This window comes from Microcaecilia unicolor, chromosome 12 (assembly GCF_901765095.1).
Source record: "Microcaecilia unicolor chromosome 12, aMicUni1.1, whole genome shotgun sequence".
Classification (NCBI taxonomy): domain Eukaryota; kingdom Metazoa; phylum Chordata; class Amphibia; order Gymnophiona; family Siphonopidae; genus Microcaecilia; species Microcaecilia unicolor.
Genome location: NC_044042.1, coordinates 82,336,638 through 82,360,326, shown reverse-complemented (window position 1 = coordinate 82,360,326; position 23,689 = coordinate 82,336,638). Strand labels below are relative to the sequence as shown.

The window sequence follows — 23,689 nt, the reverse complement described above, 5'->3', positions numbered from 1 at the left end:
ATTTAAACCACGAAACAGGAAGAGTCAGTGCTTCCGTTTCGTTCGTCAGACGCCCACGTAGTGGATCGGAATCGCCACCTCCAGAGATTGTGTCCTCTTCGCTAGCCGCCCTTGCTAGCCACCTCCAGAGACTGTGTCCTCTTCAGCTAGCCGTCCTTGCTAGCCACCGCCAGAGACTGGGTCCTCTTCAGCTAGCCGTCCTAGCTAGCCACCGCCAGAGACTGGGTCCTTTTCAGCTAGCCGTCCTTGCTAGCCACCGCCAGAGACTGGGTCCTCTTCAGCTAGCCGTCCTTGCTAGCCACCGCCAGAGACTGGGTCCTCTTCAGCTAGCCGTCCTTGCTAGCCACCTCCAGAGACTGTGGCCTCTTCAGCTAGCCGTCCTTGCTAGCCACTGCCAGAGACTGGGCCCTCTTCAGCTAGCCGTCCTTGCTAGCCACCTCCAGAGACTGTGGCCTCTTCAGCTAGCCGTCCTTGCTAGCCACCACCAGAGACTGTGTCCTCTTCAGCTGGCCGTCCTTGCTAGCCACCTCCCGAGACTGTGTCCTTTCCAGCTAGCCGTCCTTGCTAGCCCCCTCCAGAGACTGTGTTTTCTTCAGCTAGCCGTCCTTGCTAGCCACCTCCAAAGATTGTGTCCTCTGCAGCTAGCCGTCCTTGCTAGCCACCTCCAGAGATTGTGTTCTCTCCAGCTAGCCGTCCTTGCTAGCCACCTCCAAAGATTGCGTCCTCTGCAGCTAGCTCTCCTTGCTAGCCACCTCCAGAGATTGTGTTCTCTTCAGCTAGCCGTCCTTGCTAGCCACCTCCCGAGACTGTGTCCTCTTCAGCTAGCCGCCCTCGCTAGCCACCTTCAGAGGCTGTGTTCCTTTTGCGCTAGCCGTCCTTGCTAGCGGCCCTTTAGAGACTGAGTTGCTGACTATCTGCCAGGCCGACCATCACCCCGCGGTTCCAGCAGTCCTGCTGGCCGCCTGCAGCTGGGGGCTCAACCCTCGGTGAACGGCGGTCGCCGCGGGTGAAGATTCGGGGTGCGCGGCGGTCCTCGGAGGTCTTACCGGGCCTCAGGGAACCTAAGGGCTCACCAATAACCGAAACAGGACAGGAAACGGAAGCCATGAGCTCGCCTAAGCAGCCCGATCTACGGGACCTGGCCAAGGTACTTCAGCAGCAGCAGGAGCAGCTGAACGCCCTGTCGGGGGCGCTCCAGAATGTTTGCTCTCAACTTTCTACGCTCCAGGTACAGAACCAGGCCGCTGCGGTCCAGGGGGCCGCAGCGGCTCCCCGTCCGGGAGGGTTCCGCACGGGACCTCGGTTCCCTGAGCCGGCACGATATAATGGGGCCCCCGGAGGTTGCCGGGGGTTCCTCAATCAGTGCAACTTGGCCTTCCGGATGCAACCGGAGACATTTGCCTCAGACCAAAGCAAAGTGGGATATATCATGGGCCTATGCGAAGGGAAGGCCCTGGCTTGGGTAGCTCCACTCCACGAGCAACAGGACCCCATTTTGGATGACTATAATGAATTCCAGCGATGGTTCCGTATGGTGTTCGACCTCCCTGGGAGACCCTCTTCCGTGGCCTCGGAACTGCTGCGAATTCATCAAGGTGAGGGAACGGTGGCTGATTACGCCATTCGTTTCCGGACTTTAGCCACGGAGCTCCGTTGGAACCCGGAGTCCTTGATGGCTATCTTTACTGAGGGGTTACAAGAACGAATCAAGGATGAATTGGCAGGACGAGAAGTCCCAGGCCAATTGGATGCCCTGATTTCGCTCTGTATCCGAGTAGATACCCGGTTCCAGGAGCGAGCGAGAGCCCGGGCGGAACGGCAGAAGTGGGTACGGGGAACGTCCCGGACTACTAAGGGGCCGTCTCCTCGCCGTGGGAACCGGGACTCCAAGGAGACTGGGGAGGAGCCGATGGTCATGGGCCGTCAACGACTGGCCCCTTCTGACAGGAAAAAACGCTTGTGGGACGGACTGTGCCTCTACTGTGGGGAGGCCGGACATTTTATTCGAGCCTGTCCCTCCCGGGCGGGAAACGTCTCCCCCAAGACACCTTGAGGGGAGGGGTCTTGGGACATTCCGCTCCCCTACCGGACTCCCTGATCACCCTGCCAGTTACACTACGGTGGCACGAGACAGCGATCCCGACCTGGGCCCTAGTGGACTCTGGATCAGGGGGCAACTTCATCGGGCGCGAACTGCTACAACAGATGGGCTGGCCTACGCTCCCGCGGCGGCCGGCGCTACAAATAACCACCATCCAGGGAACTACATTACCGCAGCCGGTGACGGAGAGCTCCTCCTTTCTGGAATTGCAGGTGGGGGAGGATCACCGGGAAGACGTCCAATTCCTGGTACTATCCCGGACCATCCATCCAGTGGTTCTAGGATTGCCCTGGCTACGGAGTCATAGTCCTGTTATTGACTGGACCGAGGGAAGTATTCAAGCTTGGGGTAGTTCCTGTCGGGAGAACTGTTGTAAGGGCCGGACCGGCAGCTGCCCGGCATTTAATAGTATGACCGGGAGGCCGCGGATAGAGCTGGGTTCCTTGCCCCTGGACTATAGGGACTCTGCAGATGTGTTTTGTCCAATGGAGGCGGAAGTTCTGCCGCCCCATCGATCCTTCGACTGTGCCATTAACTTGATGGCCGATACCATGCCACCGCGGGGCCGACTGTACGCCCTGTCCCGCGGGGAGTCCAAGGCAATGCAGGAGTACATCCGGGAGAATCTGCGTAGAGGCTTCATCCGGCCCTCTACGTCCCCGGCCGGGGCCGGATTCTTTTTTGTTACTAAGAAGGATGGCTCCTTGAGGCCCTGTATTGATTATCGGGGATTAAACGCCATCACGATCAAAGATCGCTTTCCTCTACCGCTCATCCCCGAACTCTTTGATAGACTGCAAGGAGCCCAGCTGTTTACCAAGTTGGACTTACGGGGGGCCTACAACCTAGTGCGAATCCGGCGAGGGGACGAATGGAAGACGGCTTTTAACACCCACGAGGGACATTTCGAGTATCGGGTGATGCCATTCGGCCTATGTAATGCCCCTGCGGTGTTTCAGCTACTTATTAATTTTGTACTCGAGGATTTGCTGAACTCCACGGTGATTGTGTATCTGGACGACATCTTGGTGTTTTCCCAAAACCCCGCGGAACATGTGGGTCATGTTCGCGCAGTACTGCAGCGGTTACGACATCACAGCCTGTTTGCTAAGCTCAGCAAGTGCGCTTTTCATCAGAGGTCGTTACCATTTTTGGGACACATCCTGTTACCCGGAGGACTACAGATGGAGCCGGACAAACTCCGGGCGATTCGAGAATGGCCACAACCGCTGGGATTGAAAGCACTGCAACGTTTTTTGGGATTCGCGAACTACTATCGCCAGTTTATTCTCCAGTATTCACAACTGACGGCGCCGTTGACGGCGCTCACTCGAAAAGGCGCGAAGGTCCGGGACTGGCCGCCCGAGGCGCAGGTGGCCTTTCGCCAGGTAAAGGAGGCATTCAACTCAGTATCCATTTTGTTAGCCCCGGACCCCGAGAGACCCTTTATTGTGGAAGTGGACGCGTCCGCGTTGGGAGCCGGGGCGGTCCTCTCGCAAGTGAATTCAAAGGGCCGGCGCCAGCCTTGCTCTTTCTTCTCTCGTAAATTCTCCCCGGCGGAATGTAATTATACAGTCGGGGATAGAGAACTCTTAGCATTGAAATTAGCTCTGCAGGAATGGAGACATCTGCTGGAAGGAGCGGAACATCGATTCACGGTGATCACGGACCACAAGAATCTACTATATCTACAAGAGGCCCAACGGCTCAACCCCCGACAAGCCCGGTGGTCATTGTTTTTCGCCAGATTTCATTTTCAGTTGGTCTTTCGGGCGGCCGCTCAAAATACCCCTGCGGACTCCCTCTCCAGAGCATTTGAGATTCCAGAGGAGACTAAGGAGACCCATTCCATGTTGGATCCGGCATGCCTTAGCGCGGCCGCGGGGGAGGTTGCTCCGGTGAAAGAACTAGTGCCGGCCGCCGAACGTGCAAAAGTAATGCAATGGGGGCATTCGTCCAGATGGGCGGGACATTTTGGGTATCAAAAGACTCTGCGTCTCATTACCAGACAGTATCAATTGCCTCAGATGAGGCGGGACATTCTGCAATTTGTCACCACCTGTCCGGTGTGCGCCCGGACCAAACCGGGGGTCGTGACCCCCATGGGGAAGCTACAACCACTGTCCGTACCGACAGGTCCCTGGACGGAGCTTTCCATGGACTTTATCACCGACCTCCCCAGTTCCCGGGGACATACGGTGATTTGGGTGGTAATTGACCGTTTTTCCCGAATGGCCCATTTCGTTCCCTTGCCGGGACTTCCTTCGGCGGTTGTATTAGCCCAACTTTTCATTCAACACATTTTTCGACTTCATGGGCTACCTCTTCGGATTATTAGTGACCGAGGCCCGCAATTCACCTCGCGGTTCTGGAGGGCCTTGTGTACAGCATTGGGGGTGAAGACCGACGTCTCATCAGCATACCATCCCCAAACCAATGGCATGGTCGAGAGGACGAACCAAACGTTAAAAGGGTTCCTACGGGCATTCGTCAACAAACGCCAAGATAACTGGGTCTCCCTACTTCTTTGGGCCGAGTTTGCATATAATCACAGTGTCCACTCGGCTTCGGGAGACTCTCCATTTTTCTTGGTGTATGGACGACATCCTCGACTTCCAGCACCTTTCCCGTCTGGATCTCCGACCCCCATGGTTAATGTCACGCTGGCAGATCTGCAAAGAGTCTGGGAAATGGCCCGAGAACAATTGCAGAAGGCAGCCACCAAATACAAGGTCTTCGCAGATCGACATCGGAGAACCGCTCCCGTCTTGCAACCAGGGCAGAAGGTATGGTTAAGCACGAAATACCTTCGGCTTCGGGTGCCCTCCCGGAGATTGGGACCGCGATACATTGGACCTTTTGCAATTCAATCTCGACTGGGAGCTGTGACATATCGATTGCGGCTACCTAGTACTCTGCGGGTGCATAACGCCTTCCATATTTCCTTATTGAAGCGTTTTCGAGGGTCTCAATGGCATCCACAACGGCAAGAGACCGAAGATCTAGAAGCAGATCCCGACCCAGAGTTTGAAGTGGACGAAGTCCTGGATGCAAAAAGACAGCGAGGAAAACTATATTACTTATTGTCTTGGAAGAATTTTGGCCCCGAAGACAACTCCTGGGAGCCCGCGGCAAACGTCCATGCTCCAGAGTTGGTCAAAGCCTTCCACGCCCGGTATCCTTCAAAACCCGGGCCCAGGAAGAAGGGGGCATCCGGGGAGGATACTGTCCCGTCCCGGGTCCGGGTCCTTACAGTGGCTCCCAACGCGGGGGGCGAAGATCGGCGGAGGCCGTGGGATCCAGGGCAGCAGGGACGAGTCGCCGACGGGGCTGGCGCTGCCACGAGCCGCTCCGAGGCCGGCGAACCGCTGGAGCGAACGCCGGCCTCGGAGAAGGGAGCACGCCGGCCAAGATGGCGGTGTCTTCCTGGCTCAGCGCAGACCAGCGAGCCAGCTCCGCCTACTCGCGCCGGATTGGCGCAGTGCTACGAAAGACTCCGCCTGCAAGGTGGCCTGGCCTATCCAGGCGAGCCTTGTCTGCCAGAGCTTAGGGGATTGGTTCCTCTGCTAGAAAGGGAGGAACAGGCGGGAGATTTAAACCACGAAACAGGAAGAGTCAGTGCTTCCGTTTCGTTCGTCAGACGCCCACGTAGTGGATCGGAATCGCCACCTCCAGAGATTGTGTCCTCTTCGCTAGCCGCCCTTGCTAGCCACCTCCAGAGACTGGGTCCTCTTCAGCTAGCCGTCCTTGCTAGCCACCGCCAGAGACTGGGTCCTCTTCAGCTAGCTGTCCTAGCTAGCCACCGCCAGAGACTGGGTCCTTTTCAGCTAGCCGTCCTTGCTAGCCACCGCCAGAGACTGGGTCCTCTTCAGCTAGCCGTCCTTGCTAGCCACCGCCAGAGACTGGGTCCTCTTCAGCTAGCCGTCCTTGCTAGCCACCTCCAGAGACTGTGGCCTCTTCAGCTAGCCATCCTTGCTAGCCACCGCCAGAGACTGGGCCCTCTTCAGCTAGCCGTCCTTGCTAGCCACCTCCAGAGACTGTGGCCTCTTCAGCTAGCCGTCCTTGCTAGCCACCGCCAGAGACTGTGTCCTCTTCAGCTAGCCGTCCTTGCTAGCCACCTCCAGAGACTGTGGCCTCTTCAGCTAGCCATCCTTGCTAGCCACCTCCAGAGACTGTGTCCTCTTCAGCTGGCCGTCCTTGCTAGCCACCTCCCGAGACTGTGTCCTTTCCAGCTAGCCGTCCTTGCTAGCCCCCTCCAGAGACTGCGTTTTCTTCAGCTAGCCATCCTTGCTAGCCACCTCCAAAGATTGTGTCCTCTGCAGCTAGCCGTCCTTGCTAGCCACCTCCAGAGATTGTGTTCTCTCCAGCTAGCCGTCCTTGCTAGCCACCTCCAAAGATTGCGTCCTCTGCAGCTAGCCCTCCTTGCTAGCCACCTCCAGAGATTGTGTTCTCTTCAGCTAGCCGTCCTTGCTAGCCACCTCCCAAGACTGTGTCCTCTTCAGCTAGCCGCCCTCGCTAGCCACCTTCAGAGGCTGTGTTCCTTTTGCGCTAGCCGTCCTTGCTAGCGGCCCTTCAGAGACTGAGTTGCTGACTATCTGCCAGGCCGACCGTCACCCCGCGGTTCCAGCAGTCCTGCTGGCCGCCTGCAGCTGGGGGCTCAACCCTCGGTGAACGGCGGTTGCCGCGGGTGAAGATTCGGGGTGCGCGGCGGTCCTCGGAGGTCTTACCGGGCCTCAGGGAACCTAAGGGCTCACCAATAACCGAAACAGGACAATAGTAGAATTGGAAAAGGTGCAGCGAAGGGCGACTAAAATGATAGCGGGGATGGGACGACTTCCCTATGAAGAAAGACTAAGGAGGCTAGGGCTTTTCAGCTTGGAGAAGAGGCGGCTGAGGGGAGACATGATAGAGGTATATAAAATAATGAGTGGAGTGGAACAGGTGGATGTAAAGCGTCTGTTCACGCTTTCCAAAAATACTAGGACTAGGGGGCATGCAATGAAACTACAGTGTGGTAAATTTAAAACAAATCAGAGAAAATTTTTCACCCAATGCGTAATTAAACTCTGGAATTCGTTGCCGGAGAATGTGGTGAAGGTGGTTAGCTTGGCAGAGTTTAAAAAGGGGTTAGACGGTTTCCTAAAGGACAAGTCCATAAACCACTACTAAATGGACTTGGGAAAAATCCACAATTCCGGGAATAACATGTATAGAATATCTGTATGTTTAGGAAGTTTGCCAGGTGCCCTTGGCCTGGATTGGCCGCTGTCGTGGACAGGATGCTGGGCTCGATGGACCCTTGGTCTTTTTCCCTTTGTGGCATTACTTATGTACTTAACAGAGAACAAATTCTGTCCCCGTCAGCTTAATTCAGCTGCAGTGACCTAATTCATGTGAGAGATGGTTTTTTTTTTTTTTTCTTTGAGGCCTAGCTCTTAGCTGTAAGCCTGAGCCCTTTGCCTATACTTCACTGAAAGCAAGTGATAGCATATTTCTACATTCCCTTCTTGCCGGGCCCCTAAGGGGGGGCCGGCACATGTGACTTCTAGTAGGTGGCCATCTGTTCCAGAGGGCTCTGAGAGTTCTAGAGTCTGATGTGGGGATATGCTATCACTTGCTTTCAGTGAAGTATAGGCAAAGGGCTCAGGCTTACAGCTAAGAGCTAGGCCTCAAAGAAAACAAATCAAAAACCATCTCTCACATGAATTAGGTCACTGCAGCTGAATTAAGCTGACAGGGGGCTGGAATTTGTTCTCTGTTCTCAAAGCAGCAGGTGCACAAGGAAATTAACAGGATGGCAATAAAAAGTTGGGAGCAAAGATGTTTTGGCTTACCATAGTGGGTCAGGCTGACATAGAATGAGATCATAGAAAGCACAAAGGCAGACGGTCTGCAAACTCCAAGGTGGAAAACAAAAAGAGCAGATCGTTTAAAAGTAAAACGTAATTTATTTTTAAACAGTATAGCAATACTTATATAAATACATCCAAGGGGCTAGAGGAACTTGGCAACATTTAGAATCATTACCATCTAAGGTATTGATCCTTAGGAAAGGGAAACATCCTGGCAATTAAAATTGTTGATGTTCAGGATGTATTAGCAGTTGGCATGCAAAGTCTTGTAGGTGGCTCATAGGGATCTATGGGACCAGAAAAGTATAAAAGGGTTGTTAACTGGGCAGTTCGGGGGAGAAGCCAGTAACCTGTGAAGACACAGGCTATGTGTCACGACGTACCGCTCTCCCAACAGCTGAATGCCTGTACTGCGATGCCTTTCTGTGTAAAACTTGCCTGTCTGTAAGTATGAAATAAACTTAGAAATCTATTCCAGTGTCCTTCTGATTATGGAGAGTACTTAGTGGGAACACAATTCCACAATAGAACACTACTTCATATCCCATGACTCTCCAATTCCCTCTGGAATTTTTCATGAGGTAGTTTGCCAAATGCCTTTTGAAAATCCAGATATTGACTGGCTCACCTTTATCCACATGTTTGTTCACCCCTTCAAAGAAATGTAATAAATTAGTAAGGCAAGATTTCCCTTCACTAAATCTATGTTGGCTTTGTCTCATTAATCCATGCTTTTGAATATGCTCTGTAGTTTTGTTCTTTATAATAATCTCTACAATTTTGCCCAGCATCGACACAAAGCTCACTGGTCTATAATTTCCCGGATTTCCTCTGGAGCCTTTTTAAAAAATCAGCGTTACATTGGTCACCCTCCAATCTTCCGGTACCATGCTTGATTTTAAAGATAAATTACATATTACTAACAATAGTTCTGCAAGTTCATTTCTCAGTTCTAGTATTACTCTGGGATAAATACCATCCAGTCCAGGCAACTTGCTACTCTTCAGTTTTGTCAAATTGCGCCATTATATCATCCAGTTTTGTAGAGATTTCATTCAGTTTCTCTGACTCATCAGCTTTGAATACCATTTCTGGCACCAGTATCTTTTCCAAATCTTCCTCGGTGAAGACCGAAGCAAAGACTTCATTTAATCTCTTCGCTATGGCTTTGTCTTCCCTGAGTGCCCCTTTTACCCCTCGGAAAATTTTTTACTATGTGTTTTTGCCTCCAATGCAATCTTTTTTTCAGAGTCTCTCTTTGCCTTCCTTATCAGTGCTTTGCATTTGGCTTACCATTCCTTATGCTGTCTCTTATTATTTTCAGTCGGATCCGTCTTCCATTGTCTGAAGGATTTTCTTTTAGCTCTAATAGCTTCCTTCACCTCACTTTTTACCCATGCCAGCTGTCATTTGGTCTTCTTTCCTCCTTTTTTAATACACGGAATATATTTGGCCTAGCCTTCCAGGATGGCATTTTTGAACAGCATCCACACCTAATGTAAATTTTTGACCTTCGTAGCTGCTCCTCTAAGTTTTTTATTTCACCGTTCTTCTCATTTTATCATAGTCTCTTTTTTGAAAGTTAAATGCTAACGTATTGGATATCCTGTGTATAATTACCCCAAAGCTAATAACAAATCTGATCATATTATGATCACTGTTATCAAGCGGCCCCAACACCATTACCTCCTGCACCAGATCATGCGCTCCACTGAGGACTAGTTCTAGAATTTTTCCTCCTCTTGTCGGCTCCTGTACCAGCTGCTCCATAAAGCAGTATTTGATTTCATCAAGGAATTTTAACCTCCCTAGCAAGCCCTGATGTACATTTACCTAGTCAATATCAGGGTAATTGAAATTGCCCATTATTATTATGGTGCCCAGTTTGTTAGCCTCCCTAATTTCTGATAACATTTCTACATCTGTCTGTTCATCCTGGTCAGGTGGACGGTGAAAACTCCTATCACTATCCTTTCCCCCTTTACACAAGGAATTTCAATTCATAGAGATTCCAAGATGTGTTTTGTTTCCTGTAGAACTTTCAATCTATTTGATTCAGGGCCCTCCTTAATATACAATGCTACCCCTTATTCGATCCACCCTGTCACTGCGATATAATTTTTACCCTGGTATCCCACTGGTTATCCTCCTTCCATCAGGTCTCAGAGATGCCTATTATATCTAATTTTTCTTTTAGTGCAATATATTCTAACTCTCCCATCTTATTTCTTCGGCTTCTGGCATTCGCATATAGACATTTCAAACTATGTTTGTTGTTCTTATTTACATCTTACTCAGCAGTTGACAGTGTTAATTATCTTTTGTCTGCCTTTTATTTTAAAATACCTGTTCTACTATTGCAACCTCACTATCTGAATACCATATCTTCCCTGTTTTGGTGATTTCTTTGAAAGACACCTTGTTCCGAACCATGCATTTTTGAATGACTGTCAGCCTTCCCCCAGGTTCTAGTTTTAAAGCTGCTCTATCTCCTTTTTAAATGCCGATGCCAGCAGCCTGGTCCCACCCTGGTTAAGGTGGAGCCCATAATTCTAGAATAGACTCCCCCTTTCCCAGAATGTTACCCAGTTCCTTACAAATCTAAGACTCTCCTCCCTGCACCATCGCCTCATCCACGCATTGAGAGTCTGGAGCTCTGCCTGCCTCTTGGTCCCTCCTTGTGGAATGGGGAACACTTCAGAAAATGCCATTATAGAGATTCTGCATTTGAGCCTTCTACCTAAGAGCCTAAATTTGGCTTCCAGAACCTCTCCCCCACATTTTCCTATGTCATTGGCACCCACATGTAACAAGACAGCTGTCTCCACCCCAGCACTATCTAAAATCCTATCTAGGTAATGTGTGAGGTCCGTCACCTTCGCACCAGGCAGGCAAGTGACCAGGCGATCCTTATGTCCACCAGTCACCTAGCTATCCACATGCCTAATAATCGAATCATCAACTATAACAATCGTCCTAACCCTTTCCTCCTGGGCAGTAAGCACCTGGAGACACATCCTCATTGCAAGAGGATATTGCATCCCCTGGTGGGCTGGTCCTGGCTACAGGATTACTTCCAGTTGCACCAGGGTGATGCTCTCCTTTTAAAAGATCCTTATGTCCACCAGTCACCTAGCTATCCACATGCCTAATAATCGAATCATCAACTATAACAATCGTCCTAACCCTTTCCTCCTGGGCAGTAAGCACCTGGAGACACATCCTCATTGCAAGAGGATATTGCATCCCCTGGTGGGCTGGTCCTGGCTACAGGATTACTTCCAGTTGCACCAGGGTGATGCTCTCCTTTTAAAAGATCTCCCTCCCCCAAGGCAGCTCAGGGGCTACCAGACTGGAGATGGAACTTCTCTACAACGTCCCTGTAGGCAGTGGCCTAGCCAGACCTGACTTTTTGGGTGGGCCCAAAGCTAATATGGGTGGGCACTATGTATATAAGTTTGAGTAGTGGTTCTTGGGATCCTACAAAATAATGCCTTAGAATGCATTCCTAAGTAGTCTGCCCAACAGCTGCCCTGCATCAACATAAGCCACTTAATGGAAAAAACAATATTTTAAAATATAGTTACATTATGTCATATCAAACATAGTAACATAGTAGATGACGGCAGAAAAAGACCTGCACGGTCCATCTAGTCTGCCCAACAAGATAAACTCACATGTGCTACTTTTTGTGTATACCTTTTCTTGATTTGTACCTGTCCTTTTCAGGGCACAGACCGTATAAGTCTGCCCAGCACTATCCCCACCTCCTAACCACCAGCCCCGCCTCCCACCTCCGGTTCTGGCACAAACCGTATAAGTCTGCCCAGCACTATCCCCGCCTCCCACCACCGGCTCTGGCACAGACCGTATAAGTCTGCCCAGCACTATCCCTACCTCCCAACCACCAGCCCCGCCTCCCACCTCCAGTTCTGGCACAGACCGAATAAGTCTGCCCAGCACTATCCCCGCCTCCCAACCACCAGTCCTGCCTCCCACCACCGGCTCTGGCACAGACCGTATAAGTCTGCCCAGCACCATCCCCGCCTCCTGCCACCCAATCTCGGCTAAGCTCCTTAGGATCCATTCCTTCTGAACAGGATTCCTTTATGTTTATCCCACGCATGTTTGAATTCCATTACTGTTTTCGTTTCCACCACCTCCCGCGGGAGGGCATTCCAAGCATCCACTACTCTCTCCGTGAAAAAATACTTCCTGACATTTTTCTTGAGTCTGCCCCCCTTCAATCTCATTTCATGTCCTCTCGTTCTACCGCCTTCGCATCTCTGGAAAAGGTTCATTTGCAGATTAATACCTTTCAAATATTTAAACGTCTGCATCATATCACCCCTGTTTCTCCTTTCCTGCAGAGTATACATGTTCAGGTCCGCAAGTCTCTCCTCATACGTCTTGTAACGCAAATCCCATACCATTCTCGTAGCTTTTCTTTGCACTGCTTCAATTCTTTTTACATCCTTAACAAGATACGGCCTCCAAAACTGAACACAATACTCCAGGTGGGGCCTCACCAACGACATACAGGGGCATCAACACCCCCTTTCTTCTGCTTGTCACACCTCTCTCTATACAGCCTAACAACCTTCTAGCTACGGCCACCACCTTGTCACACTGTTTCGTCGCCTTCAAATCCTCAGATACTATCACCCCAAGATCCCTCTCCCCATCCGTACTTATCAGACTTTCCCCGCCTAACATATACGTCTCCCGTGGATTTCTACTCCCTAAGTGCATCACTTTGCATTTCTTCGCATTGAATTTTAATTGCCAAACCTTAGACCATTCTTCTAGCTTCCGTAGGTCCTTTTTCATGTTTTCCACTCCCTCCGGGGTGTACACTCTGTTACAGATCTTAGTATCATCCTGAACCTCTTACTTCATCTCTGCAGTTTAGCCAGGGTCAGCACAATCACAACCAACACCCTAGACAAACCTTCAACTCTGTGCCTCCCTCACCCAATCAAGGGGCAGCTAAAGGTCCTCACCACCCCACCACTCCATTCCAGCACATCCCCCACCACCTAGGCATCCAGGGGCCGATGCACAAAAAAAAAAACCCGCTAGAGATCAGGCCTTGACCAGACATAAGTCTACTATAATGGCAAACATTTCTGTAGCCTAGTGTCAGCCCTGTCCTACCCCCTACCCATCCCTCGTGGCATTAAATATAATACTTAAAAAAAATGTCCTGGGCACTGCAAAGCCCACCTCCACCCAGAAAACCGTATATACTTGTTTTTTGTTTATTTTAATTTTAACCTGGGCACTGCAGAGATCATGCCCACCCAAAACCCCACCAACATGAGAAATACACAACATTTTAAAATTTTAACTTGGGCAATATTAAAATTTATTGTTGGTGGGTTTCTGGGTGAGGGTGTGCTCTTCACTGCCTAGGGAAAAAAGGTACATTTAATGATTAAATATACCTGTTTGTGCTCTAGGCAGTGAACAGCCTAGCCCCATCCTTACCCAGAAGCCCACCAGCAGCCAGTATTATGATTACAAGAGCCCACCCCCACCAGCCAGCATTTTGATTGGCTGGTGGGCTACTGGGTGGGGGTGGGCTCTTCACTGCCTAGAGTTAAAAAATAATATACCTTTTTTTGCCCTATGAGGAGTTCACCCCTATCCAGAAGCTCTCACCATCCAGCATTTTGGTTACACTCTACGTTTAAAAACAACATTTAAAATATATTTATTTTACCTGGGCAGCTGCTTGCTCTTGTTGGCAAGTGGTACAGCAGAGCACTGTGCTGGCTCTTGCCTGTGTGTTGTTTGAGGCCACAGGAAGGTGCTGCTGGGGGGCGGTGGGGTTGAATCGATCAACAGCGAATAAAGGCTGCTGCTGATCGCATCCAGCAAGGGCATTGGTCTTGGTCCTGCACCCGTGACTTAGCAGAGTGTGGAGATGAGGAGCCACGCTGCACCAGAGCTGGCAGCCTTCCTATGTGGGCTGCGTTCGGCGCCATCGTGTGCACTGCGGGGGGGGGGGGGGGGAATTGAGGCCATAGCGGCGCGGGCATGCTGCAGGCAGCGCTTGCGTCTTGCATCATGGAAGACTTCCACAATCTGGCGCATCTGGACGCAACCCACGGCGCACTGCACTGAACCCCCCCCCCCCAAATACATTTAGGCAGGGAGGAGGACGAGGACCAGGACAGCTGCCGGCTGCCATGGAAGAAAGGATGTGCACTTTGGTGCCTAAACTGGGTGGGCCTGAGCTGAGATTGGGCCACCCTTAGCTATGTCCCTGCCTGTAGGCCTCCTCTATATACATCTCTGTCTTCCTCAGCTCCTCCAAGTCTGCTACTCTAGCTTCAAGAGAACAGATTCGTTCTCTGAGAGCTAGGATCCCTTTGCATTGAGCACACACATATGGCCTCTCACCAACTGGGAGATAATCATACATGTGACATTCAATGCAAAAGACTGGATAGCACCCCTCTCTCTGCTGGAATGCTGTCTACACCTTAGTATTATAGAGTTGCTTAATTAAAACTTCTTAAAGTACTAGGGATATCAGATCAATAGAAATAACCTTAAGATTATATGGTGTAATTTGTAATTTATCTAGTGTTTGCTTCTCAGAAACTAATTAATATAATTAAAACTAATGAAAACTCTCCTCTTGTCCTAATTAGAATAAATTGACTATAAATGAAGAGTTGAGCTAGGGTGGGTAGGAGAGGGGAGGTGGGTGGGAATGAGGATTAAACTAGGTCCTGTTGTGCCTTCTAGAGTCTAACTTAATGCTCTTTTAAACCCAATCTTTAAGTTACCAAGCATAGAGCAAAATAATGTCACTTACCCAGTAAAATGTCCTTTTCTCTCAGAACTTCTCAGAAAGAAAGTTAAGTGGTACCTTGCCTCTCTCTATAATTTGGATTCTAAGGAGACTGCTTCAAACAAACCCTTTAAAGCTAGCCCAGTAATCAGGTTGCCCTTAGTAACCTTTGCAAATATTCAACTTCCTCACACCTTAACTAACACCTAATCAGTAGCAGTGATACAGTGGGGGAAATAAGTATTTGATCCCTTGCTGATTTTGTAAGTTTGCCCACTGACAAAGACATGAGCAGCCCATAATTGAAGGGTAGGTTATTGGTAACAGTGAGAGATAGCACATCACAAATTAAATCCGGAAAATCACATTGTGGAAAGTATATGAATTTATTTGCATTCTGCAGAGGGAAATAAGTATTTAATCCCTCTGGCAAACAAGACCTAATACTTGGTGGCAAAACCCTTGTTGTAGTTGATGATGAGGTTTGCACACATGTCAGGAGGAATTTTGGTCCACTCCTCTTTGCAGATCATCTCTAAATCATTAAGAGTTCTGGGCTGTCGCTTGGCAACTCGCAGCTTCAGCTCCCTCCAAAAGTTTTCAATGGGATTAAGGTCTGGTGACTGGCTAGGCCACTCCATGACCCTAATGTGCTTCTTCCTGAGCCACTCCTTTGTTGCCTTGGCTGTATGTTTTGGGTCATTGTCGTGCTGGAAGACCCAGCCACGACCCATTTTTAAGGCCCTGGCGGAGGGAAGGAGGTTGTCACTCAGAATTGTACGGTACATGGCCCCATCCATTCTCCCATTGATGCGGTGAAGTAGTCCTGTGCCCTTAGCAGAGAAACACCCCCAAAACATAACATTTCCACCTCCATGCTTGACAGTGGGGACGGTGTTCTTTGGGTCATAGGCAGCATTTCTCTTCCTCCAAACACGGCGAGTTGAGTTCATGCCAAAGAGCTCAATTTTTGTCTCATCTGACCACAGCACCTTCTCCCAATCACTCTCGGCATCATCCAGGTGTTCACTGGCAAACTTCAGACGGGCCGTCACATGTGCCTTCCGGAGCAGGGGGACCTTGCGGGCACTGCAGGATTGCAATCCGTTATGTCGTAATGTGTTACCAATGGTTTTCGTGGTGACAGTGGTCCCAGCTGCCTTGAGATCATTGACAAGTTCCCCCCTTGTAGTTGTAGGCTGATTTCTAACCTTCCTCATGATCAAGGATACCCCACGAGGTGAGATTTTGCGTGGAGCCCCAGATCTTTGTCGATTGACAGTCATTTTGTACTTCTTCCATTTTCTTACTATGGCACCAACAGTTGTCTCCTTCTCGCCCAGCGTCTTACTGATGGTTTTGTAGCCCATTCCAGCCTTGTGCAGGTGTATGATCTTGTCCCTGACATCCTTAGACAGCTCCTTGCTCTTGGCCATTTTGTAGAGGTTAGAGTCTGACTGATTCACTGAGTCTGTGGACAGGTGTCTTTCATACAGGTGACCATTGCCGACAGCTGTCTGTCATGCAGGTAACGAGTTGATTTGGAGCATCTACCTGGTCTGTAGGGGCCAGATCTCTTACTGGTTGGTGGGGGATCAAATACTTATTTCCCTCTGCAGAATGCAAATAAATTCATATACTTTCCACAATGTGATTTTCCGGATTTAATTTGTGATGTGCTATCTCTCACTGTTACCAATAACCTACCCTTCAATTATGGGCTGCTCATGTCTTTGTCAGTGGGCAAACTTACAAAATCAGCAAGGGATCAAATACTTATTTCCCCCACTGTACCTCTCCAGCAGGCAAAGAACAGAAAATAACTTTCTTATAGGACAGTTTGAGCCTTGCTACTATCCTTTTTAACACTCTTGGCTGTTAAGTTTCTACCTCTAAAGAAAGTTTCAGATTAAAACTATGAGGAAAAAGGTTGTACACAATCCAGCTTATTTTCGAAACAGAAAGACGCCCATATTTCTACCCAAATCGGGAGATGGGCGTCTTTCTCCCGTGTGTGACCAAATCGGTATAATTGAAAGCCGATTTTGGTCGTCTTCAACTGCATTCTGTCGTAGGAATGAACAAAGTTGATGAAGGCGTGGTGAAGGCGAGACTGGGGCATGGTTATCTGCCGAGGAGAGATGGGCGTCTTTAGCTGATAATCGAAACAAGAAGGGCGTTTTTGACAAGAATTTGGTCCGCTTTATTTGGACCCTTTTTTTTCAGGTCCAAGTCCCAAAAAAGTGCCCCAACTGACCAGATGACCACTGGAGGGAATCGGGGATCACCTCCCCTGACTCTCCTAGTGGTCACTAACTCCCTCCCACCAAAAAAAACCCACTTTAAAAACTTTTTTTCCAGCCTCAAATGCCGTACCCACCTCCATGACAGCAGAATGTGTTCTATCCTGTGACAGCCTTTCCCTGGTTCTGATGTGGCTCTCGGGTGAGTGTGACACCTTTTCTGTTATGCGCACTGCAGAGTCACATCAGCAATGCATTGTGGTGGGTGTAGGGTATCGGGCTCTGTGATTCCAGTAGCTTGTGTTAAATGCTCACGATGTTGGTAGTTGGTAGGAGGATGGTGCTTTTCCCCCTGCTTACTGGGTCAGAGTGTGCCCTGTTTTGTTTCCAGTAGTCCATGAGGTAGTGGCCATTTTTGTAACACAGTTTTAGATCCCTTTCATGTGTTAGCCACGTTACAGAACTTAGTTCTTCCCTTCAATGTTGCTGAAAGCATTGTACAGCATTCTGCCAGCTCTGACCTACTGCTAATCTCAGTACCAGGAAGACTCTTTGCCAGTGGGGCACAACCTCTGATCTGCAGTTAACTGAGTAAACGTGCTTATTCAAATAAAGGACTTTTTCAAAGAGATTAGTCTTCAGGTGTCAACTGGTGTGCCAAGGTTATACAGCAGCAACAAGTCCTAGAGGCCTGCGTGTATGCAGGTCCCTGGAGCACTTTTAGTGGGTACCGCAGTGCACTTCAGGCAGGCAAACCCAGGCCCATCCCCCCTACCTGTAACACTTGTGCTGGTAAATGGGAGGCCTCCAAAACCCACTGTACCCACATGTAGGCGCCCTATTCACCCCTAAGAGCTATGGTAGTGTTGTACATTTGTGGGTAGTGGGTTTTGGGGGAGGGGGGTTGGGGGCTCAGCACACGTGGTAAGGGAGCTATGCATGTGGGAGCATTTTCTGAAGTCCACCGCACTGACCTCTAGGGTGTCCAGTTGGTGTCCTGGCATGTCAGGGGGGCGAGTGTACTATGAATCCTGGCCCCTCCCATGACCAAATGGCTTGGATTAGGACGTTTCTGAGCTGGGCGTTTTTATTTTCCATTATCGCTAAAAAAAACAAACGCCCAGCTCAGAAACGACTAAATCCATGGCATTTTGGTCCGTACAAACCGTATTTTCGAAACGAAAGATGGACGCCCATTTTTTTTCGAAAATACGGTCTGTACCACCCCTTCACGTACCCGTTCTCGGACATAGACGCCCATGGAGATGGGCATTCGCATTCGATTATGCCCCTCCACAGAAATTAGTTGATAATGCTTGCTTCTCTCTTTTATTTTTGTCTAAGACTGAACCTGGTCCTGGAGATACCCCTGCCAGTCAGTTTTTCAGGATATCCACAATGAATATTCTAGAAAGATATTTGCATGCACTGCCTCCACTGCATACAAATCTCTTCCATGAATATTCATTGTGGATATCCCAAAAACCTGACTATCAGGGGTGCCGCTACATTATCCAGAATAAATTCCTGTCTTCTCATTCCAGTCTTCTTCAGCATCTTAGCCCAGTGCCTCTAATATACTCCTTCAACATCACAGTCTGAGGACACCTTAAATAAAACCAGGTCACGCAGCACAGCTAGCAAGAGAGGAGGACCAGCAGGATTCTGAGAGAGTCAGACACAGAAGCAGCAATGGCTTCACTGGTAGATTTACAAAGGCTGAAGATTTCCTTTTCTGTCCTCACTGTTTTTAGCACCCTGTTTCCTTGTCTCCTCTCTTGTACCCAACCCTCCAGGAAGTAGCATCAGAAAAGAAGGAAGCCACTACAGACACAGAGCCCCCCCCCCCCTTCCCTCCATCAAATTGGTTCACTTCTGGTATATTTTGTTTTAGTGCATTTGAATATGCCACCCTTGCTCTACCGAGTCCCATTCAAATTGATTCTGGTCTTCTAGGCCCTAACCAGCTTCACACTGCTCTGATTTCTCAACCCAATCCTCTGGATACACCCAACCAGTCAGGTTTTCAGGATACCCACAATAAATATGCATGCGAGAGATTTGCATACAGTAGAGGTAGCATATGCAAATTTATCTGATGCATATTCATTGTGGGTTTTCTGAAACACCCAGCAAGTCAGGTAAACCCTGGTCTACGTGGACTAACCATACTGCTCCTGGTCACAATGCCTTTACCTAAGGAATAATGCCTCACCACCACCAGACAGCTTTCTTATCAGTAGTACTGGCCCAATTACATCAGCCTCTAATCTGCTCATTTTATTAGAAACCTACCCTTTGAGGAAACCTTCAGACCATAACCTCATAACAGCCTACTCTCTACCTGTGCATCCGAGTCATTACTCAGGAAAAGGTATCACTGAAATTGAAAGAGACAGGTGACACCTTATATACTAACCAATTTATTGAGACATGAGCTTTCCAGGACCAGAGTCTACTTCATCAGATGCATCTGCCGAAGTGGACTTTGATCCTTGAAAGCTCATGTGACGATAAATTGGTTAGTATATAAAGTACCACCTGTCTGAAGGTTTTGTTACACCAGACTACAAGAGCTACTACTCTTTTAAAATTGGTATCATTCAAGAGCCTACAAGACACTTGGGCATGCATCCCAATGCATTATATATTAGGAGCCTTAAAATTTACCTTGTTCTTTTAGCCCACAGTCTGCATTCTGAAGGACTTTTTCATGCACTTAATTTCTTCTCCAGTTTCTTTGTTGTCTCTACATTAACCTTACTAAGAATGCACACTTAAGTTGCTGTAGCAGCTTTCTAGCTGAAAAAGGGGGAATAAATAACCAGCGATGATAAAGTGAAATCTATGAATCATAAGGGCAGTAAGAGGGCTCACCTGTAAAATAATATCCACCAGGAGCTCCAATCAGGATTTTCTCACCCTGAAAAGGAAAATCAGCAGCAACACGAAAATCAACTCTTGCAAATACATCGTAGCAATACTGTCGTACACAACTGCATGCTCCAGCAGGTGTGATACATGTGTATCAGTCTAAGTATCATCACTCAAAAGCCCTAAGCGATGCAAAATCCCATCTGTCTTGCTGGGAAATATACATAGTCTGGATGAAGTCCAATCATAGCAAAGAATCCACTTACAGAATAAACACAAACTTCCTCCCAGCACCCCTATAATCCTTTAAAAGGGGATGCATACAGCAACACCCCCTCTCCCCCCCCCAAAGGAAGACAGGAGTCCAAAAGCACATCCAGCACTCACCTGAGTGATGTCCAGACTGAATCCAGCCTCACAAAAACGTTTGTCATCATCTGTGAAGAGAGCACAGCATGGTCAGTCATGCCAACAAGCCCACCACCTGAAGAGGTGCTGAGAGAGAACCTGTTGAAGGAAGGAATACTTCACTAGTATATCTTACCTGCTGGAAACCACATACAAACTTGGGAAAAGGTAATTTCTCTTTTTGTTTTGTTAAATTACTTTACTTATTTAACAAAGTCAGTTTAGCCTTTTAAGCCTCCTTTAGGGTTGTATATAAATAGTGTTTTAGAGTCTAGTTTAGTATTTTAGGTTGCATTTTAGAGCTTCCAGATCTGTATTTTTCTTCTACCTACTGCAGAGTTGACTGAGGCTTAATTTAATTAATTTGCCTCTGCCTTTAAGGGAGGGGCTGTCCTGGAGAGTTAGGAACTTCTGAGAAGCACTGCAAGCCTGAAGCTAAGATATTTTGAATGTATATATTTTCAGAGTTTTGTGTTTTAGATTGTTTCATAAATTCTAAACTGCTCTCTTCCCTGTTTGTCCCTCTCAATCAATAGATTTCTTGTAATCTGATGACTTTACCTCTATCTATCCTATATTAAACAAACAGAAAAAAAAAAAACCCCAAACAAAACTTCCTTTCCTCTGACTTGAAGAGCTACAGATTCCTATGCGTTGCTATATTTCTGTCCTTCTCCTGGCTTCAGTAGCCCATTCTGCCTCCATTGAAGAAGTTTGCAAGGTGGCAACGTTGGTCTATCCACACCTTCACTGCTCACTACAGTCTGGAGCAGCATTCCAAGCGAGATAGATAGCTGCTTTGAACAAGCGGTCCTGCAAAATCTTTTTACTACTTTAATGTCATCGCCACCTTCCTGCTCTTTTTATCTGCCACTTTCTGCTTCAGTTACCAAGTTAATTATTAACATTCTGAGCCTGGTAGCTAGCGAGTCCCACATGTGAGACTATTATTTCTGACTGATCAAGATGGTGTCAAGGTTAGACGTGCTATGCTGAGCTCCGGGAGATGTTTTTTCCTTTAACGTATTTCCTGACTTTTTATGATGCCAAAGAGAAGGGAAAGATCAGAGGAGCTTCCTCCTTACCCTCTGCGATCCCAGCTCTTCGTCAAACCCCAATCACAGCATATGCGACGCCTACTGCATCCCAGGGCATTCTTTTGACCAGTACAGAGAGGAGTCCTGGTCAGGAAAGTGAGATTTCACTTAGCCCGCGAAGTCCAGCACAGCAGGCTCAAGAAGCGGGGAGCATGTCAGGAAGCATGCCCGTCGAGACCTTGGAAGTCGGGGTCTCTAAACCAGCTAGGGAGGGGATTCCATATAGCAATGCTCCAGGATGGGGTTTCCCCTGAAAATCTGAGCCTCTCAGTTACTTCTTCGGTTGCTGGGTTGAATTTGTCAGGATTAGAGACAATGTCTGGACCGTCGATGGTGAGTGAAATATGGCCTAAACCTGATACAACTCTACAACCATTGGTAAGACCTGCAAAGGTAATGTTGGAGTCCTTATGATCGGCTATGGAGTCCCTGCATAAGGTGTGTCTTACTTTGGTTTCAAATTCAAAGATGAATGCCTCAACGATTGAAACAATTCAATCTCGACTAACCCATCAGAAGAATAGTTTGAAAGACTGTGAATTATCTTTATCCCAAGTAAAAGAGGTAGAACATAAACTGCTACAAGATGCAAATATAGTTCATCGAAAATTGGAGAATTTAGAAAATGGAGCTAGATCATTAAATCTGAGATTATTAAATTTTCCATCTGTTAAATTAAGCTCCCCACGGGATGTATTTCATAAATTTTTAAAAGAAGTTCTCCAATACTCTGAAAATGGGCTTCCTCCACTACAAAAGCTTTATTATTTACCAACTTCCTCTAATCAGGAAGCTAGATTACAAGGTCAAGAGGTGGCTGATATCTTCTGAAATCTTAAATGTTTCAGCTCTTTTAGAGAGATCACAAGAAGAGGTGGATTTTCGTGCCACCTTACTGGTCTCTTTTGTATTTCTTCAAGACAAGGAAGCTTTGCTAAGACTTTATGTTTAAATCATTTTTTTATTAAGAGTAACACAGATAACAAGTACATTGTTCAAAGGAATCACAGGTACCAACACACAGTAACTAAGCACTCCCCTGTGATACATTCCACCTGGATTCCCCACAGTTCTATTAGTCAGCTCATCATTATTACCTATAGCAAAAAGCAAGTGGTGCTCTATACAATCACATTTTTACCCCACTTCCCCTATCCTTCCAACCCACTAGCCCTCCCCTCCCACACCCCGCCCCGCGCTACCCCTAGTCCCTTGGGTCCTGGTGCAAAGTTGTCATCATCTGTTGACCTTAAGAGTGAGACATTAAAAGTTTAGCAGTTGGCTCCGGATGTTAGAAGGGAGTGTGTCTAAGAATGGACTCCATCTCGCTAAGAATTGGTGAAGCTCTGAAGTCGGTTTGCTCTTGCACATCCACCGCTCAAAACGTAACTGCGACACCATGTGTATCCTCCACCTTTGAAGCGATGGACCCTCCTGTAATAGCCACTCCAAAAGGATAATCTTCTTTGCTATTATCATAGCTCGTTTCACAAATGCTAGGTAGCCCTTAGGTTTTGGGAAGCCCAGACTGGGCTTGCCAAATAACAGCAGTGGGGAATAGTGCCATGTGGTCCCCCACAGAGTCAAGACTTGCTTCAGAAGGCTCTTCCAGAATTTCACCACAAGTACACAATGCCAGAACATGTGGCCTAGAGTTGCTCCCTCCCCCTTACACTTGGGGCATGCGCCGTCTGGGGAGGCTCCCATATGAAATGCCCGTCGTGGGGGGACATGAAGTCTGAGGGCAAACCTGTATTGTAATTCCCCATACATCGACGATGATGGTGATTGGAATAATGATAAAACATGGTCTTTAAACAGTTCTGGGCCAATCTTAGTCCTCAAGTCTCTTTCCCACTCTCCTGCATATTTCCCGTATTGCAGTTCTAATTTGGTGTCTTTTATATGCATGTGATGGTATCTCAGGGGTACCTTTTGCTGGGAGTTAAGGGAAAAGGCATCTGCTATTTCCACCTGTACATCCTCTGTCAAGTCCTCCCACCGCAAACTGGACATATAGTGTTGCAACTGCCAATAGTGGAAAAAGTCACCAGGTTTCATCAAGTGTCGATGTTGGAGCTCTATGAAGGGTTTAAGTCTCCCTTCTTCATCAATTATCTGTTGTAAGTACATCACCCCTTGCCCCTTCCATCGACTAAATATTTGGTAAAGAGTTCCAGGGGGGAATTCTGGATTTCCGCACAGTGGCAGGTATGGTGTGGTTTTATGAGAAAAACTGTGCAGTTTACAGATCCTCCTCCATGTTGCTTGGGCAGAGTGCAATATATTAGATACCTTCAAGACGGGGG

The 23,689-nt window shown here is 48.3% G+C and overlaps 1 protein-coding gene across 2 annotated transcripts in view; it reads right to left on the bottom strand.

Moving 5' to 3' along the window:
- ITGA2B (integrin subunit alpha 2b) overlaps positions 1–23,689 on the bottom strand; it is a 146,848-nt gene that overhangs the window by 78,389 nt on the left and 44,770 nt on the right. For both annotated transcript variants that reach the window (XM_030221820.1, XM_030221819.1), the window contains exons 5-6: positions 20,263–20,312; positions 19,879–19,924 (exon numbers count right to left, since the gene is read on the bottom strand). In XM_030221820.1, coding sequence (XP_030077680.1) covers positions 19,879–19,924; positions 20,263–20,312 — 96 coding nt within the window. The remainder of the gene's footprint in view (positions 1–19,878; positions 19,925–20,262; positions 20,313–23,689) is intronic.